Raw genomic sequence first — 19,752 nt, 5'->3', positions numbered from 1 at the left:
TTGACTGTTGTCAAACATGAAGAAATTAAAAGAAACTGCTGTCTGTATGTGTTTGTGTATATTTCTATATATTTTAAACAGAAAAAGAATAATTCAAGAAATGTAACCAATTCATTTATTGCCAGCTTGACAATATACAAAAGTGAATAAACTCCGATAAAGTGTGTAACTGAGTTTAGTCATGTGACGTCTGGAACCGAAGGCGTCACCTGACGTGAACAGCAATATTCAAATCATTCGGTTCATTTCAGCGCTGAACAGCTGTGAGAAACATGGCACCACGCACTGAACTGATCTGATCTGCATCTGTAACTGTATTAAGGCAGAGACACCTGAGAGAAACAAGACTCGGCGTCTACTCGTATTTACACACATCAACATTCATGTGCTTTAACATTCTCGCTGTGAAGCCACACATACACACACACACACACACACAGCATGTCATCCAGTGCACGTCCAGATCCAGCTGACCTGACCCAGACTCATCCTAAAAACACAGCCGGCCGCAGAGGTCAGAGGTCAGGTGGAGCCGGCTCAGAGCCATAAAATCGTGTCATCCGCATCATCGTGTTCCTAAAAGCAAACAGCATTGGTAAAATCAGTAAAATACAGCTGACCCCGAGCGCACTATAAGAGATGGGGTCACTCCAGGTCCTCCACGTAGTTGGCAGGATAGAGACCCACGGTGCCGTCGCTCAGACGTCCTTTACACCAGCCCTGCTCGTCCTCCTCGCCCATCTTCATCAGCTGATCTCCTGACATCACAACACAATCATCTCAGTCACGTGTGCTGCTGACCGTGTCCTGGAGCCGGACGCTAGCTCTCAAAGTGACACACGTCTGTAGTGTGTTATACCTGCTTTGAAGCTGAGCTCGTCCTGCTCCTGACCGTCGTAGTCGTACAAGGCTCGCACCGGCACACACACCTCCTCTGAAGACGGCTCGTCCTCGAACGGATTGCCGTTAGCGTTAGCAGAGCCGAAGGGGTTCCCTGCCTCCTCATCGGAGCCGTCGGCTGTGCTCTTCTCCACAGGAGCAGTGCTGAGAGGAGAGAAGCAGCACACACTTCAGACCCGAGCACACGCATCAGTCAGGCAGACACACACACACACACACAAGCAGACAGACAGAGGCTGTGAGGTCACCAACGTTTGTGCGGTCACTTCCACTCGTTTGACAGCCACCGGGCTGCTCTTGGGCCGCTCCACCACCGCCGGCTCTTCCTCCTGCTCCACGCCATCATCCTCATCCTCATCAAACGGGTTCAAGCATGCTGCTTCTGAGCTAGTGGCCACAGCCACGCTAACAACACAGAGACAGTGTTACATCACACACACACACACACACACGTCAGCAGAGCCAGCGCTGGTCACATGATGCTGGTTCCTGAGCACCTGAGCGGACTGATATATGAGGAGATACTCCATCACAATCACTGTCTGTCATTAATATGAGAATTATTCTTTATTATGAGTCAAACCTACAAGATGAAAAGATGAAATGATGAGAGAAATCACAAGTCAAGCGTGAGAGGAGTAAAAAATATGACTCAAGACATTTACTTTTTCATGGCATTATTATAATTTGGTCTCTCATAAACTGAATTGGTTGAGTTAATTGAGTTTTGAGTCTCAGCACTTCAGGATTTCAGCTTTTTATGATTTAGTATCTCATAATTACAACATTCGCTCCAAATTATGACATTAGCTCAGGATTTGGACTCTTTATCTCATAATTCTGAATTAGTATCTCACAATTATAGCTTTGTCCCTCATAACTATTAGAGTAGCTCAGGAACTCATGTTTTATCTAATCAATCCTAGGTGGCTCAGGGACAGGAAACAGAGGTCACACACAGGGTGTAGACGGTGAGGGTGTTTCTGCTCACCTGCTGCTGCTGGAGCTGGTGGTCTTAGGGGTCTGCTCTGTGCTTTGACTGATCCCCGTCAGAGTCACTCCGTCAGTGGGCTTCCTCTTGGTCTCTCGTCGACTGAGCATTCGGTTCAGCTCCATGGACCACTCCTGCACCACACACACACACACACACACAGTGGATGGAGATCAAACTCCAGAAACACAAGCTGTATTAAATGAAGTCAGATGTGAATCTATCCCTTGCTTGTGTAAGGAACAGACTCAAATGAAGGACTTGCCGCTCTCAACACCTTCCCCTCCACCACAGACTCAGGATCTCATAATTATGACTGTTTCCTCATTTTGACTCTTTTTTTAACTTTAGTACCTAATGATTTCAACTATTACCATTAGATTCTTCATAATTATCACTCAGTATCTCATGATTTCAGTCTTTTATAATTATAACTAATATTTCACGATTCTGACTTTATATCTCAATTATGGCACTATCATGATTTCAATTTCTACATTCAGCTTTTTCCTCATGACTTTGTATGATTTTAACCTTTTACAATTACAACTAGCAACTCATGATCTTGACTTTATCTTGCTCTTTTGAGTATTTATCTCATAATTATGGCTTTGTGATTTATGATTATGGCAATATCTCATGATTTCAACTGAATGAAATTACATTTGGCCTTGTTATAATTATGACTTCATATCTCATGATTTTGGATTTTTATCTCATTCATTATCATGAGATCACCTTCTCAATTTGAATGTAGTTTTTTGTATAAGACAGACAACATACAGTGTTTCATGACTATTTGACATCTTTCCCAGTATGTGAGCTGAAATCTCTCCCTCCAGTATCTCTCACGTGTGCAGAATGAATGAATAGCGTCTCAAATGTCAGTCTGTTCCTCACAAAAGGCATCATATGACACTGAGTGTTGGCTCTGTTGGTGTTCTCTGTGTGTTGTGTGATCCGCAGGACAGAGTCACGTGTGTACCTCAAACTGAGGCCAGTTCATGGTCATGCCGGGCCCGTGGTTGGAGCGGAACCACTTGAGGTCTTCCTGTGCGTCTGCTGCCTGGATGGTGTCCTCCAGTGTGTGATAGACGCTGGAGTACCTGAAGGACAAACACAGCTATCAGACCATCATCCCAGCGCTTTGCATGCGCCGCTCCTGTGCTTCTCTATGTGCTCACTTGTGATTGGAGGAGAGGTCGAGGTGCTGCTTGACGCCCAGCAGCAGCTCTTTGAAGAAGCACAGTCTGTTGTCCTCAAACTGCTGCCACTGCTCGAACACCTGCTCCATGTTCTCCATGTACTGAGGGGTCACCTTATCCAGCTCCTCCAGAGACTTCCTGTAGCGCTCCTTCGTCTGCAGCACACACACACACGCCGTCACAGACTGATCCCACGCACCTGAGATAAATGACTTTTTAAAGCTGTTTCAAGGGTGAATAAAGAGACTTCTTTTCTTGTTAAATTGACAACTACTGATTAACATTGTATGCATGTCAAATGCATTTTTACACTATTTATTTTGGCATAAAAACAACATTTATGAGGCTATTTACGCCTTAAACATTTATGACCATTAATTTCAGAATTTGTTTCTAATTACACATAGCACATTTTTTAATGCTATGAGTTTTAAGGCAGATTTTATAGTTCATTTGAAAAGCATTATTGAATATATATGCCTTTTTAACACTATTTAAGCCAAACAACTTTTATAAGAGTTAGATTTTTCTGCTAATTGAAAATATTGAGTTCTTTCGGTTCATTTGAAATATGATAAGATATTTGCATATTTCTCATGGTCTATTCAAGCAGATATGAGCTCTGGAGGCTCACTTGGACCAAACCTTCCACTCCAAACATGAGATATTACAAGGTTGCCTGATGAAACACAGGACGCCTCTAGCGATGTTTAAATAAGAGCTTGAGGCTCTATGTAAACATTCAGTATCTTTCACTCTGTCATAAGCTCCTCTCCACTGAAAACACTACAGAGAGAGCACATTTCCAAACATCTCAGCTCAAGGGAAGCATGCAGAAGTCTTAAAGGCACATCAGCTCGGGCGGTTTGTGGTTGCTTGCAGAAACCACTGACCTTCTGAACTTCCTGCTGGCACTTCTCCACTTTCTCCTGCAGCTTCTTCTGGGCTTCTGGGTTGTTATTCTCCAGCTTGCTTGAGCTCTCTCGGCTGGAGGCCGTTTTCTCCTCCTTACAGGCGTTGTGGTAGGCCTTCTTCATCGCATCCACCTGTAAGACAAACATACTACAGTAACGGACCCATAATGCATCAGAGAACACCAGCTCAGAGGCCACGCATGGATGGACCGCTTGCAGATGTTTCTAGGCAAAACAATTCTCACACACTTGACAGAACAAATAAAACACACATTTACACTCAGGCCCTCAAAAGCCTGGCCATGCACATCTTTGTTCTGAAGAAACTCCTTCAACTTTTAAGAAACGAGAGACAAAACCACTCATTTTTGAATGATTATGGTCCTGCTGGTTTGGTGCTGGGGATAGTAAATATTAATGAGTTATAATAGGTAATATTTATCATAACAAAAAGACTATTTATTAACTAACAGATCTGTCTCAAACAGTTCTACATTGATGAAATGAGCGGAATCCAGCAAACTGAGCGAATGCGTTGTGGGTGATGAACTATAAGCTGAACACACCCATATTTATTGTACAGATAAGTTGAACACACTGCATCACATGCCCTGAAGCTTCCTGACAGTGTTAAGCCTGTGTTTGCAGACTGTGTGGAGCTGTTGTGCTCCTACCTCCTTGAGTTTCTTGGCCCAGGGTTTCTGTGCCTTGCGAAAGCCATCTTCTGCTTCTTTGGTCTCCTTGAAGCCACCAATCATCTGTTTGTGGTAAGCGTCCTTCTGCCAGTTCTTGATTTTCTCCAGGTCCTCTCCGGTCAGTGCAGTCTTCACCTCCATGTGCAGGTCGCTCACCTTCTCTGCCTCCGTCATCAGAGCGAACCACGCTCGCTCCACCGTCCCGTACTGAGGCCCTAGAGGAGACCACACAGACAAGACCTTCATTAAGACCATCAGAGCCACTGATACTGCTGCCTTTGTGCTGCTTCATCCACATGTTGTGCTGTTTGCTCCTGATAAGCTGATTTGTGACTCAAGAACATCGCTGGGTCACAAGCACTTCTAAAAAACAGCATTATTTCCCAGGGGTTCCACAGGGTTCGGTCCTGGGCCCTCTGATATTCTCATTGTGTGCGGTCTTGTAGGATCATACGCTGCTGTCAACACTCCTGATGGACCAGCTGTGGGTGACCTAACCTCACGTCTGCAAGACTCAGACTAAGCAAAAGGGAGAGGTCATCTGAAAACATTACTAAGTGTTTGACAAACATGAAGGTCTCATAATAAACTACTACTAACCTATGGAGGCATACACTCTAAATCAAGGGTGTCCAAACCTGATCCTGGAGGGCTACTGTCCTACAGAGTTAGTATTAATGAGTTAGTATTAGTAATAGTAATAGTCACTATTATGATGAAAATTGTGTCAATTATTCCCTTGAAATTGACACTTAATTATGATTATCACAACTTACAATGAATGATGTTTATACCATTGTTTGAATTGGATGCCATATATAAAAAAAAGCTGAATACACTCAAACTTTCATTGCTTTTCTATAATACTAAGCCTCAACTGTCAAATATACTTTCATTTGTTTTTTTCTTTTAATAAACAAAAAGGAAAATATATGCCTGGTATTATAATGCTTTACTAAAACACTAAAATTAAGGAAACCCTAAAGAAAACCTAAAAGAAATAATAACACGCATCTGCAGCACACAGAATAACACAACTGGACTCTGAACGATTGATTGCCGCTTTAAATTTGATGATGTAATGGTGACATCTGTGATTAGAAATGATCAAACACACCTAATTCAAAGTCTTCAGGATTGCTAGAAACTTCCAGGCTGGTGTTCTGGAGCGGGGTGGAAATCAAACACACAGGAAACAGGACTGGACACCCCAGCGCTCAACATTGTGTGTGTATTATCTGACGTGCACAGCTGGGAGATATGAAGCATTTCGCTTTCATTACTGATCAACTGTGTGTGATAAGTAGTCATGTGATACTGACTTCAAATATATTCACGATACATGACTAAAAGGTTTGTCTGTGATGCTTTGTCAGAGAGGCTGAAGTAGCTTGATGTAGGAGCAGAAAAGTGCCATTTAAGCCACAACATATTAAAAAAAGAAAGCCAGTCATAACGGAAACACCTCTGTGTTGACTCTCTGCTACCATGGCCACATTAAAACACCAGAACACAACTGTGTGTGCGATCAGGGATCAACACAGCATGAAGAAGTAAAGAGCCATGCTGATACAGGAATGTTAGGAACCCAAGATAACAGCTCATTATCAGGAAACATTACACAACACTGACACAAGAGCCAAAGATCTGTCCTGGACCTCTGCAGCTAAGAGCTCAAAGAGCCACCTCTGAACAATGAGCATCGGTGAACCTGCTCCATCTGTGAGTCTCCACAGATATCTGAAACAGGGTTCAGACTGCTGGTCTTCTTCACATCCAGCTCATGTTTATTAGAAAGAACAAGTGAGACACGAGTGACGGTGCTTGAGCTGGGTTAGTGGAGCGTGTCGTGACTGGTAAAGTGTGTTGTCTGAGCGTCACACAGCTTTTTAACACACAGATCTGGTGTTACAGTAAGAGTCATGTAAGTGTGATCCCTGTTCCCTCTCCAGAAGCACAGCTTGGCTTTCACTTCCACACTGCACGCTTCCGGCCACTGTTTAGAGGAAGTGAGGTCACGGCCTAAAGATAGAGACGCAGCGGTGTGTGTGTGTGTGTGTGTGTGTGAGATCAGTGTGTGTGTGTGTGTGTGTGTGTGAGTTCAGAGTGTGTGTGTGTGAGATCAGTGTGTGTGTGTGTGTGTGTGTGTGTGTGTTTGTGTGTGTGTGATCATTGTGTGTGAGATCAGAGTGAGTGTGTGTGTGTGTGTGTGTGATCAGTGTGTGTGAGATCAGTGTGTGTGTGTGTGTGTGCACCTCTCTCCACCAGCTGTCTCCAGCGCTTGGCCCACTCGGTGAGCTGTGTGTGTGTGTGTGTGTGTGTGTGTGTGTGTGTGTGTGTGTGTGTGTGTGTGTGCACCTCTCTCCACCAGCTGTCTCCAGCGCTTGGCCCACTCGGTGAGCTGTGTGTGTGTGTGTGTGTGTGTGAGCACCTCTCTCCACCAGCTGTCTCCAGCGCTTGGCCCACTCGGTGAGCTGTGTGGCGTAGCTCTTCTCGATGCGTGCGCGCTCGTGCAGACAGTTCATCAGGTCGTTACACAGCCGGTTCCCATCGTCCACACGCTTCACCGCCCGCTTGTAGTTCCCCACCTGACGGAGGAACAGACACCAGCGTCACACACGCTAGCAGAGACACACACACACACACACACACACAGACGAGCGCTACACACCTCCCAGAAGCTGTCGCTGGACACGTCCACCAGAGAGTCCGTCAGGTCTGACATGCTGAAACACAACAGACCAATGATCACAACATTACACTGTTTCTCATTCCATTCACAAACATTCAACAGTGCAGGCATTTCATCAAAAACAGACACAAATATTAGAAAGTACAGGGGCGTGTCACACAACACTGGGTCGTTTCAGGTCAAACCCACCAGGAGCCAAAAGAAGACTGGGTTTGATCGTATTGTCCTGGTCTCACACACATCACTGAAGTAGAAAGCTCAAATATGAGTTGTGTAGAGGTCATGTCAGCACAGCAGGGGTTAAACCAGCTTCAGCCGCTCTATTGGTCAAATCTCTGGACTTCAGCAATACTTCCTGCATTGTGTGCCAACGCTGACACATCGGAAATGAGGAAACCTACAGACATCTTTAAGATACCATCACGCCAAACTCTCTCTTCTGTTGGCATCTTCACTTTAAAAGCCACGTGTGGTTCATCTCCAGAAATACTGCGATCTCAGTGTGAAAGGACTAAACCCACTGATGCTAGTCACTAGATTCATCAGTGAATCACACATCACTAAACGTGTGTGTGTGAGAGAGTTCAGCTCAGTGAAACATGAAGAGAAACCTCCAGAGTTTCAGTTCAGCTCAACACGAGAGCTCGAAACATCTCACTGTTTCCAGGGAAGTGAAGCCAATTCCTGCCATTCTTCCCGCGGCGTTCCTGAGCCGCTGTAAGCCGCTTTAGCACACGCACACACTACACTACAGTACACACACACACACAGAGAGAGAGTTTCCATGAGTGAATAACTCCAGCGGCGTGACACAATCAGATCTGTGTGATGTTTCTGTGTTTAACTCTGACTGATGGAGCTGCTGAAGACACACTTACGTTCAGCTAACTCTGCTGACTGACACAGAGCTCCTCCATCAACAGTGTGTGTGTGTGTGAGAACTCACTGCACACAGAGCTTATCCTCCCGAGTGTGTGTGTGTGAGTGAGTGAAACTGCTGGTCAATCACAGCTGCAGCTTCATTGTGTTTCACTGAACAGAGCACAACAACAGAGTCACACATGCTTTATCATCCAACAACAACAACAACAACACACTGACACACTACAGAACACACACACACACACACTGATACACTACAGAACACACACACACACACACACACACACACACACTAAAGCTTTGAGAGGCATTTTAATCAATGACAGTGACGATAAAACCTGTTGTTAGGGACATTTGTGAGGCTGCATCCGCGCACGCACACACCTGTGACGTCACCGGAGCAGGCGGCTCACCTCGTGACGTCACCCTGCCGCGTTATGACGCCACAGCGACCTCAGAGGAAGCAGTTTCTCCCTTCTGGAGGAACTCGAAGGAGACTAACCAAACTAACAGAGTCAAACACAACTAACCGACCGCTGAGTAAACCCGAACCGCGAGACCTCAAGAGAAGCTGCGGGAGAGAACCCGCCCCGCCCTGCCGCTCGCTTCCTCTCACACACTCACACACACAACAGAACACACTAGAAACACACATACTGCTACATAGGAGTGGTGAGCTATGAACACACAGATCTCTCGCACTGCGAACGCGTCGTGTGTGTGTGTGAACCGGAGCGAGCGCAGAAATCAGCGCGATCCGGGGAGTGACGCGCGCGCTCAACGGCTCATAGCGTCGCGAGAAAGACGGAAGCCTCTTTAAACGCTCATATTAAATACATAAAGCGTCTCGTGATTGATGAGTGTGTACTGACAGACAGAGCTTGTCCGTTACCGCGACAGATCGCTCGCGAGAGCCGCGATCAGCGACAGTCGCGTTCAGAAAAGTTTCCTCAGACTGCGCCAGAAGTGGGCAGAGTGTCCCCAGTCCTCCAGTCACCGCGAGCGCGGGATTTATTCTCACCTGAGAGCGTTTCAGTCCGGTTCTGTCGACGAGAGCTTGACTTTCTCCGTTTTTCATCGGTATTCAACGACTGACTGAGTCAAAGCGGCGGAGGCGCACCTCTCTGACGTCACGTCCCCGCGGCGGGCGCGCGCGCAGCTCACGCGAAACACCTCTGGAAACACTCACAAAACACTCATAAAACACTAATTACAGCAGTGTGACGCGACACAGTGGCCATAAAATAACACAACTTCACACTAATAAAACCATCATTACAATGATTACTCAATAATTCATATTTACCGATCACATTCGACAATAAGTTTTATTTCCTGGAAATAAATAGGTTTCAGTGTAGCTTCCTTTTTCACACACATTACGAATATAAAACAATTAGAAATAAAATATATCCAGGGGACCTTAAAGGTTTTTCTTGATGTAAAACCAAGACTATTTAAATAAAAACAACAGCAACGTATTCTCTGAAATTGACGTCACTCTAAATCTGATACATGCGACTTTAAAATCGGATTAATATTATATTCATATTAAATAAACCTGACCTGACGTTTGTACTGTATCTTACACTAGCGATATACTTCAGCCCAGATCGAGATAATAACACCAAAGTAAGGGAGACAATAAATGAGTCATAAGCAGAAAAGAAAAAGACACAGTGTGTACACAAGGTAAACATATGAGGAACACCTCAAATAAAGCAAACTAATACACTGATTAACCATTTCGGGTGTATGGGGTGTATATATATTGCAGCTAGTTACAGGTCAACATTTCTCAGATTTATTGTTAAAGTCAGTTTCTACCATCATTGCTCAGAAATAAATTAATAAATAAAGGGGCATGTTCTTCCAAAATATAGGGTTGGTTGTGTTCATGTGCTACTCAACAGATATCACAGAGATGAGTTATTACATATTAGTTTTGGAGGACATGACTCCTCATATCAAATGAACACAGCAATCCTGATGAATACTGATGTAAAGATGGTGTGACGACATGCCCCGTTGACTCCTGTGCTGTGTCCAGACTGTAGAATACCCCTGTGTGTGTGTGTGAGACACATGATCTTCTCCTCATACTCTACACGTGTGTGTGCAGCTGCACAGACCGCACATGTGTGTCTCATACAAGCTATCTCGGGAGTTTCTCCCTTCAGTCCTGAAATAGAGCTGAGCTCGTGTTTCATCAGCAGTGTGTGAATCCACTGACAGCACCTGCGCTCTCTCTCTCTCTCTCTCTCACACACACACACACACACACACAGACAGACAGACAGACACACTTTCTCAAAAAACTCGTTCTGTATGATTTATAAGCGTTTTGAAAAATGGGGACATGGGTTATGTCCTCATAAGTCACCCTCTCCTTGTAATACCTGTGTCATACCCATGTCATTATACAGAGTTGTGTCCTGATATGATACAAAAACATGCTCACACACACAACCTCCTGCACTATAGAAAATGCAGCTGCATTTTTTTCAGTTTATGAAGCCACTTGAGTCTCAAACAGTAAGAAAAGCAGTTATCTTTCTCACAATCTCTCAGCGTCTCACTGTGGTAAACCTCTCACCAATCACAGCGCGGCTGTCCGTGGGGCAGACCAATCACAGCTCACGACCAGGAGCCCGCCCCTCCCTATACACGGCTGTGATCCCTCTTCCCCGTGAAGACTTTCCTTCCACACCCAGACCGCTCTGCTCCAGATCACAGGAGACCCCTGTCCCTGCTGGGGCTCGAAGCACACACCTTCCACACTGAACCACCCTCATGGTTTGGTTGTGCTGATGCTGAATAATGAATATTATTTGTTATTAATGGTGTTTAAATCATACATTATCATAAAACCTCTGTATAATGCCTGTAATAACATGTAACCACTATAATCCTGCTCCAAAAGAATCTGCATATTGTTAATCCAAAGCGACTTAAAAATGAGGACAATCAATTTCCATATTCATTTTTATTCACATATTATGTGTAAGTGTTGTAAATGTTAACTGGCATATCAACAAGAAACAAATCTAAACTCAACATAAATAAGGACGTAAGGCTGTAGCCTGGGACCTCTGCATATCTTAAGATGCCCTGTCTGTCAGCACATGAAGATTTAGAGGATGCTCAGAGAAAACAGGTGACCTTCTAGAGAAAACACTAGATGAAGATTTAGGGAGTGTTCAGGGGAACACCCGTCTGAAGCGGTTTTGGTTCACTGGACTGTGTCCGTTGGTGCAAATGCAAATCATACACACAGAGATCATGACCGATATAACAGACAGATGGCTCCACATACTATCAGTTCAGTTGTTTTAACTTTCTTTAAACAATCTGGTAGTATTTACAATAGACCCACTCATGCAAATAAGGATCTGCTTTATTAATTTATGAGGGAAATTGTCCTCAATTCTGATTTGAATATTCACGTGTGCTGTGACTCCAAGCCACTTTCAAAAGACTTCCTCTTTATAAGTCCCTCAATATAAATCATTCCTCAATACAAATTATTGAGACTGTCCAACATGTCTGCTATTAACAACTGTCTTTATACTGGGACTGTACCTGGAGACTTGAAACTGGCCACAGTGCTGGCTGACTTTCTTCCTATTTCAAATTTGTCTTTTCTTTCCAAACTTTTAGAGAAAGTGGTTCTAAATCAACTTCAGGCTTATTTGATTATCAATTCAATTTGTTGTTAGTATTGGACACCAATCCTTATCTGAAAAGTATTTAAAGTCTGGTGTTCCCCAGGGCTCGGTGCTTGGTCTGGTGCTGTTTTCACTGCTTTAACTTTAGCTATTTTTAAGCCTACTCTTAAAACAATTTTTTGGCATTCAATACTTCTTGACTTCTGTTTTGATGAACTTCACCCATTTTACAGTTTGTATTGTATTGTTTATAATTCTGTTTTCTTTTGTATACTCTGTACAGCACTTTGGTCAACTAAAGTTTTTTACAAATGCGCTATATAAGAATATTAGGGCTGCCCTCGACTAAAGATTTTTCTGGTCGTCTGGTAGTCATTAATTTTAAGCATTATTCAACTAATCACACATTTATTAAAAAAACATTTAAATCTTAATAATGAGCCTTTAATTATCTACACAGCCTAACAAGGTCTCAAGCGCATGCATAAAACTTGCCACCGGCAGAAATAATAATTATGAATGTGTCAGAGAAAACAGTTAGGAGGCTGCATTAACATTTTAATAATGCATTGATAAACTAGTGCTTTCTTTGTTTTGAGTTTTAGAAATTGTATGCACATTTGATATGGATTACATAATCTAAGAATATTTGTTTTCCATTTGAATTGGTTCACTGGAAAGCAGACATTTTACTCTCTATAGATATATATTTTCATGTCTGTATGGCAAGTATACACAGAGTTTCATGCTCAAGTTCACGGAAACCGAGACGGCAGAAAGCGCATCCTGATTCTTTCATTTTACAAAAGTGAAATGTTGTTATTGTGAATACACACAAATAAGCAGAGTTGCATGAAAGAAGCATGACTCTTATCTGTAGGAGTAGAAATGACTTTTTAGAGTAAGTGATCACTCCTGCAGTGAGAGAGCTACTGTTCAGCTTTCACACTCCACACACACACTCGAACAGCGCACATTTCTCTGGGATAACGTTCACACAAACAGCCATGTAAAGCTGCTGCTAGACATATTTCAGATGATAAGCCATATTTGAGGTCGATGAATGTTAGGTGAGCATATATGGATGTACTGTATTACCACAAAGACCAGCCATTAACTATCTGTCCACTTCCTGTGGATTTAAAAATAAACGTTGTGATTAAGCGACTAAAATAATTTTGGTCAAACAAGGGGCAGCCCTAAAAAACAGTGTATTGTACTGATAGCTGTGAAGGTTTCTTCTGCAAACTGATCTAACACATTGAGACTTGAGCTTGAACAGTCCAGACTGAGTTAATAAGCTCAAATCCATCTGTGATCAGTCAGTTAAATATATAAACACACACACACACACGTGTGTGTGGATGATCAGTCTGTGTGTTCTTCAGATGTACACTCATGCAGACTCGTCCGTATCATGCAGGACACGTCCTCATCGCTCAGTTCTCCAGATGTGGTTTCACTTCCAGGTGGCCGGGAAGGGCCTGACGCTGCTCGACCTGCTGCCCTTTGACCCCAGCAGCTGACCCGAGCGGCTCCTGAGGTCTCGTTCAGCGCTCTCGCTCAGAGCCTGCTCCTCATCGTAACTGTGAGCAGATAAAACATCATTACACTGCAGTACAATCATCAGCTTAAACACAGTTCAGCAGTATTACACTGATATTTCCTAACTGATTTATATGAATAAATATTAATAATAACGGCAATTAGATATTAGTAACTCACAGCACTTGGTAGTGTCCCAGAGCCTCTTTGGGCAGACTGCGGTTCCAGCGGCAGTCTGGGATCTCAGCGTTTGGTGTGACGATGTTCAGCGTGTCGTTGATCAGGTTGTACTTCAGGATGCGGTCATTAGCCGTGCTGGAGGTGAGCGACGGAGACGCGTTCACCTGAGACACACACACCACAAAAGTGAAAAGTGGATATCTAACTGAGACACTGAAGTGCTGAAGTAAGAGTGAAGTGTGTTCGACCTCGATCAGCCACGGCTTGAGTTTGTCGTCGATGATGATGTCGTAACCGTAACACTCGAAGCAGTGCTTGTCGTTGTTCATGACGGGCTGCAGTGAACAAGATCAGTGCATTCAGTACTTTATTATGATGATCTGCTCTTACTGTGAACGTGTGTGTGTCAGAGCGTAAGAAAGGCTGTTTGCTAGGTCACTGTGTGTGCTTCTCTAGTATTGTCCATGCAGTGTGACTGGTGTTTCCTTGAGATGTTGACGTACGGCCACAGCTTTGAGGGACTGGACGATGATCCAGTGGATCTGATCAAACAGATGATTGGTGACGTCCCGTCCTCTGGTGCTCTCCAGATACAGGCGCAGGTTACTGACCGTCCACTTCCCACCGTGGACATGATTATAGTCATCCTGCACTCACACACACACACACACACACACACACACACACACACACACACCAATGTCTGAATGTCATTCTTTAAATACAAAACCTCAGAGAAATGTTCAGATCCGGCAGCATTTGATGACCCACAATCACACAAATACACTTTATGGACAAAAGTATTGGGACCCACCTCTGAATGACTGAACTCAGGAGTTTCATTCAGACCCGTCGCCACAAGTGTTCAAAACAAGCCACAGCATTGCAGCCTGCATCTACACTCATCTGTGGAAACATGGGTTGCTCTCAGAGCTCAGAGAGGTCAAGCTTGGTACTGTGACAGGACAACATCTGTGTGTCGCTTCATCCCTGAGACATGTTCTGCTGAAGTGGTATTATAGTGGTCATTCACCCCCCCACCGTCAATCTCTGCCCACACCAAGACTCAAACCAGCAACCTTTGGGTTTCTCAGTCAGATTCTCTGACCATGAGGCCACGACTACCCTTGGTGTGTAAGTCACCAATGCTCTGCTGATGCCCGAGCCGAGGAGATCCAAATGTCCACTGGCATGAATATATCAGCACAGAAACTGTGCCGCTGGAGCTTCATGGACGTGTTTGCACTCACATCAGCAGTAGAGTGCCAAGCGTGGAGAGGAGAGCACCCTGACCCTGACTCTGGAGCAGCAGAAACCCGCTCTGGGGAGACCAGTGACACCAGTCTGGGATGAGTCTGGGTTTGGTAGATGCCAGGAGAACGTGGCCTGCCTGAATGATGTGTGTCGACTAAAGAGTTTGCTGGAGCAGGCACAACATGGAGCTGGTTATCAGGGTTTGGGTTTAACCCCTTGTCTCCAGTGAAGGAAAATATTTAACCTTTATCATACCAAGACTCAATGGACAATGCTATGCTTCCAGATTTGTGTGATCAGTTTGGGGAAGACTCTTTTTCTATTACAGCATGACTGTGCCCCAGTGCACAAAGTAAAGTCCACCATGACTCGACTGGATGAGTTTGGTGTGGAGGAACACATCCAAACCCTCTGGGATGAACTGGAATGGAGATTGTGAGCCAGTTCTTCTAGTCCATCATCAGTGTCTGACCTCACAAATACTCTTCTGGATAAATGCACAAGAGTTCAACAGAAACACTCCCAGAAGAGCAGAAGCTGTTGTGGCTTCAAAAGGCAACTCCATAAGAATATCACTGTGTTTAGAACGCAAAGGCATTAAACGTTTATTGATTCAGCAGAAGCTTTAATCCAAAGGGACACACAGGTCTTGCACAAGGAGGACCCTTGGTTGAACACAACACGTTCAGGTGATTTTGTGATGAAAGGAGTAGGTGTATGTTTTCTGAAGGGTTGGTGTACCCCATGATGCTTGGATGTGATGGGAAATGCCTGTGAGATGAGATGTGTTGAGGGTGTGTGAGTGATGGCAGACGTGCAGGAGAAATAGCTTGTAGGAGATGTAGACTTCATCTTCTGTAAGAGCAGAGATGGAGTAAAACCTGCGGACCACTCTCTAAACTCAGGAGAAAAGATCTGTCAGTGGACACAGTAAGAGCAGGTAAGTCCTGCTCCGTCTCCTCTCACTAGCTCTTGAACAGCTGCTGATTTTGATCATACTCCCAGCAGCAGTCAGTTCTCAGCTCCACTCACAGCGGAGCATCTTGTGTGGTGCTGGTGTAATGATCAGGTGTCCCAATGCTTCTGTCCATACACTGCAGGTTTGATGCACACTAACTTACGCCGTGCTTCTGGATGGCCACGTTGGTGAGGTGCACAAACATGTTGTCCAGCTCGCTGGTGCTCGGGGTGTATTTGACCGTGCAGAAACGGCAGAATCCCAGTTTGTACCTGACAACACAAAGTGAATCAGTTATTCCAAAGAGTCCCACCAGGACTTCACTCTTGATTTGTTCCTTTATTAATGACACGGACAGCAGCAGGTTTATTATACTGCTGTCACTTTAAGACCTAACGCACGAATCAAATATACTGATACACATGTGATTCCTCTACAAGCTAGCTGAGATAACTTGTGTTTGTGTGATTGCAGAATTACAAAAATATTCATGGCTTGGTATTATAATTCTAAATATTTATATTCTATTAAATGATAAACAAACACTATCAAGTGAAATTGACCCACCATGCTCGTAAAGTGCAGTCAGAAGTCTGTGAATTATCAAGCGTATCTTAAAGCATCATTACAGCCATTCCCCATTCAAACAGTCCACTCACTGTAACCAATGAAGGTTTCCCTCAGATTTACACAGTTAGTGCACAGTGTGTCAGTCTGAAAGCACTGAAATCATCTGAGAAAGGCCCGTCTGCGGGCGGTGATGGAGGTACTCACATGTAGCACTTCAGCGGCCTGTAGCTGGTGACCAGCACGTAGAGCCGCAGGTCGAACTTCTTCCCTCCGATCAGCAGCGGGTTGTCGATGTACAGGGAGATGACGTAGGCCTCCTTCCCGCTGTTGGCCGCCACAAACCTGTGAAAGCACAGCGTCTCAGACACACAGCACATCTGATCCCAGCGGATCGAAGCTCAGGAGGTCCGCTCACGTGGAGGTGCGGCTGTCACGAGACCACTTCTTGATCTGAGACAGCTTGTTGATCAGGAAGATGCCCTTGCCCTGCGCCTTCCCACACGGCTTCATGATCCACGTGCTGGACGGACTCTTGCGAAACTCCTCCACGAACAGGTTATAGTCGGCCGGCAGCATGAACGTCACCGGGACGAAATCTGCGCGGGGTCAGAGCGTCAGTCGCAGCACACTCAGAGTCCACACACACAGACAGAAGCAGCGGCCAGCTTTACCCAGGTACAGGTGCTTCCCGTTCTCGTCCTTCTCCGCTAGAGGACTGGCCTCCTTCTCCAGCTCCTTCCTGTAGCGCTTGATGTTCTTGATCATCAGGTCCTTCCTGGTCAGCTCGTAGTGGTTGGGGAAGTGATTGACCATCTGGTCGTCGGACAGACGGTAGCCGGTGTCCACGCTGAACACGCTACGGATGGTCTGGATGCTCATCCTGTCAGACGCCGGGAACACACGACTGTCAACAGCTCCGTCAAACCAGGGTCAACAACTACTGCTAACTACTGCAATCATGGGAGGAAATACAGGAGCATCACACCAACTACAAAGAGTCATTTGAACTAATTGATTTTGACTAGTCAATATGCCAAGGTGTTGAAAGCTGTGAGATCTGTGTACATTTACTACATCTCGTGACCAGCAGGGGGCGTCTGCTCGAAACCACACCGCTGATTTAGGGACTGAAATTATTTCAGTATTTTAATACACATTTCAAATTGAGTCATCACATTTGTTGATGCACTTTATGTTTTTGATTTCTTGAAAATCTTTTAGTAACTTCAACACAATCTGAATATGATCTGAGCCAATTTGGTGGAAATAGGAAGAACTTTCTCCATTTTACTAGAAACACATTTTATTTTAATCTTGTTTACCCATACCTTATTTCTCCAACATCTAAGGTCAGGTTTTTCATCAGAGCGCGGTGAATTTGTCATGAGGAATCAGAATCAAACATTTCATTTCTACCCCTTAAGGTTCAGAGGTTATTATTATAAACATGAGTGAAGATGTGAGCTGTTGGTGGCGCTAGAGGATTGAGGTAGAGACACCAAACTGGCTCTGATTAATGTTGAGACTGTCCTCTGTCCTTGTGCCAAATTTAATAACCTTCCCACAAACTCTTCTGTGGACTGCCACAGACTCCAAGAGAGGAACAAGAAGAAGAGCCTTCAGTGTCTGGCTCCTAAATACCAAAAACTATGATAATATCTCTACGATACTAAAATAACACTGGTTTGAATTCATTTTCATTTCACATTTCATTTCACAAACATGGTGATTCTGCCGAGCACGAAAGACGTCATTCTGGAGAATACGGTTCATCAAACAGCTGACAGTGACTCTCATACTGTTATTATCTCCTCACTACAGAGCTCACTTCATCTGTTCGGTTAACACTGACCAGAACGTCTTCTTCTGTGATCAGCAGACACTCGTTTGTAATAACCCTGGTCTGTTATATCATCACTGTGTGTGTGTGTGTGTGTGTGTGTCAGTGTGAACAGATGAAGTCAAGTCTTGCCAGTAGAAGTTCCAGTCGTCGCTGTCCGTCACCTGGATCCATCCTCTCTTCTCAAAGTTATTGATCAGTACTGACTTCTCGATGTCCGTCACCCACTTCACCTTCCCCGCCATCACACACACACACACACACCTGAGAGACACACAACACATTCAGACACATCACTATTTGAAAGTAGTGTAACTATTTTTATAATTAATGTAACTGAATGCATCAGATTATTTCCTAACTCTCAGATGTTTTGAGCAGTTATTCTTACAGTAGAGCTCAGCACTGATTACTGTCACAATCCTTCATCACTTGAATCAAGATTACATCAGTGGTCAGACTTTAGCTCCTCTGTCTACTTTGACATCTTCATCATAACGAGATTATTAGAGTTTAATAGCTACGAGATCAGGTCTTGGACAGTTAACAGCTGAGCTTCAGAAATAACACAGTTATTGAGTCCTGAAACACTGCAGTCTCGTGATAATGCAGAGCAGTTTTAAGCACTCGATTAAACCTGTGTGTGTGTGAGAGAATATTGAGATGTGACTGATTACAGTCAGCTTTATCTTGTAACGTTAGTTAAACGCCGTGTAATGCTACAGTAGAGATTGGTTCATGTGTGTTCAGATGTGATAAAAACACTGAATAAACACGGACTATACAGCACACAATCACCGTCTTCAGAAGTCAAACTGAACATCTGTACTCACGATCACAGCTTCATTTATTCTCAAGATCTGACCGCATCACAACAACAGCAACGGCCGCCGCCCACAGCAACGCGCTTCACTTCCGCCGCGTCACTTCCGGAGACGCTGACCGCGAACACGCCGCCTGCTGGTGACTCTGAGACACGGATCTATTCTACTGTATTCATATTCATGACAGCAGCGAGTGTGTGTGACGAGGGTCAGCGAACTGATACTGATATTTCTGCTCGTGTGGTTTCTTTATGTCTAAGTTAACACGTGTTCAGTCACGTTTTGTATGATTTAATTAATAAATGAATTGATTTGTGCCCGGTGTCATTACAGTATCTTTATTTAAACACAGAAGCTTCTTCCTAAGGACTGGATCCAGACTGAAGCTTCTGTAGTTATCTCAGGATGCCCAAATCATTGGAAGAAACGGCAGGCAGTCAAACAAACGAATTAACTTTACTACGGTTAAAGTGTAAAGAATTAGAAAATCAATACTGTATAAAGTAGTTTATCGTGTTAAATTTCTAATAATTTAAATCAGGTACGTTATATCAGATTTGATCAGTTAACGTGGTTCCCTTGGACCACCTCTGAGACTGCGCGTGAGAGCTAACTAACCAAACTGAGCATTTAT

At 44.3% G+C, this 19,752-nt stretch overlaps 3 protein-coding genes across 6 annotated transcripts in view; 1 reads left to right on the top strand and 2 right to left on the bottom strand.

Annotated features, from left to right (window-relative positions):
- Positions 1 to 19,752, top strand: part of LOC113066531 (gastrula zinc finger protein XlCGF57.1-like) — a 1,043,158-nt gene that overhangs the window by 118,777 nt on the left and 904,629 nt on the right. The window lies entirely within an intron of this gene.
- On the bottom strand, positions 97 to 9,456 carry LOC113066255 (protein kinase C and casein kinase substrate in neurons protein 2). 3 transcript variants are annotated; one of them, XM_026238095.1, is made up of 11 exons: positions 9,301 to 9,456; positions 7,377 to 7,431; positions 7,137 to 7,293; positions 4,685 to 4,920; positions 3,990 to 4,142; positions 3,076 to 3,251; positions 2,877 to 2,997; positions 1,892 to 2,025; positions 1,153 to 1,308; positions 860 to 1,044; positions 97 to 758 (listed from the first exon to the last, which is right to left on the bottom strand). In XM_026238095.1, exons 2-11 carry the CDS (start codon positions 7,428 to 7,430, stop codon positions 646 to 648), a joined length of 1,485 nt encoding a protein of 494 aa, XP_026093880.1. In that variant the 5' UTR covers position 7,431; positions 9,301 to 9,456; the 3' UTR covers positions 97 to 645. The 3 variants fall into 3 exon arrangements, with proteins under 3 accessions (XP_026093880.1, XP_026093889.1, XP_026093897.1); XM_026238104.1 differs by having other exon boundaries at positions 1,153 to 1,305; XM_026238112.1 differs by lacking the exons at positions 7,137 to 7,293; positions 7,377 to 7,431; positions 9,301 to 9,456 and adding an exon at positions 6,961 to 7,028.
- Positions 11,251 to 19,231, bottom strand: ttll1 (tubulin tyrosine ligase-like family, member 1). Of its 2 annotated transcripts, none has more exons than XM_026238351.1 (10): positions 19,128 to 19,231; positions 18,427 to 18,558; positions 17,126 to 17,334; positions 16,870 to 17,050; positions 16,659 to 16,796; positions 16,048 to 16,156; positions 14,176 to 14,319; positions 13,921 to 14,007; positions 13,673 to 13,836; positions 11,251 to 13,533 (listed from the first exon to the last, which is right to left on the bottom strand). In XM_026238351.1, exons 2-10 carry the CDS (start codon positions 18,537 to 18,539, stop codon positions 13,407 to 13,409), a joined length of 1,272 nt encoding a protein of 423 aa, XP_026094136.1. In that variant the 5' UTR covers positions 18,540 to 18,558; positions 19,128 to 19,231; the 3' UTR covers positions 11,251 to 13,406. The 2 variants fall into 2 exon arrangements, with proteins under 2 accessions (XP_026094136.1, XP_026094140.1); XM_026238355.1 differs by having other exon boundaries at positions 19,124 to 19,193.

Source organism: Carassius auratus, chromosome 4 (genome assembly GCF_003368295.1).
Source record: "Carassius auratus strain Wakin chromosome 4, ASM336829v1, whole genome shotgun sequence".
Lineage (NCBI taxonomy): Eukaryota > Metazoa > Chordata > Actinopteri > Cypriniformes > Cyprinidae > Carassius > Carassius auratus.
The sequence above is the reverse complement of the archived record's forward strand: the minus strand, read 5'-3'. Positions and strand labels throughout refer to the sequence as shown.

Coding starts and splice junctions, on each gene's coding strand:
- ttll1 (XM_026238351.1), bottom strand. CDS start 18,539: ATGGCGGGGAAGGTGAAGTGGGTGACGGACATCGAGAAGTCAGTACTG. Junction 16,797..16,869: donor CGTGACAGCCGCACCTCCAC/GTGAGCGGACCT, acceptor GTGCTTTCACAG/GTTTGTGGCGGCCAACAGCG. Junction 16,157..16,658: donor AGGCCGCTGAAGTGCTACAT/GTGAGTACCTCC, acceptor TTGTGTTGTCAG/GTACAAACTGGGATTCTGCC.
- LOC113066255 (XM_026238095.1), bottom strand. CDS start 7,430: ATGTCAGACCTGACGGACTCTCTGGTGGACGTGTCCAGCGACAGCTTC. Junction 2,026..2,876: donor TGAACTGGCCTCAGTTTGAG/GTACACACGTGA, acceptor TGTGTGGTGCAG/GAGTGGTCCATGGAGCTGAA. Junction 759..859: donor CGAGCTCAGCTTCAAAGCAG/GTATAACACACT, acceptor TTGTGATGTCAG/GAGATCAGCTGATGAAGATG.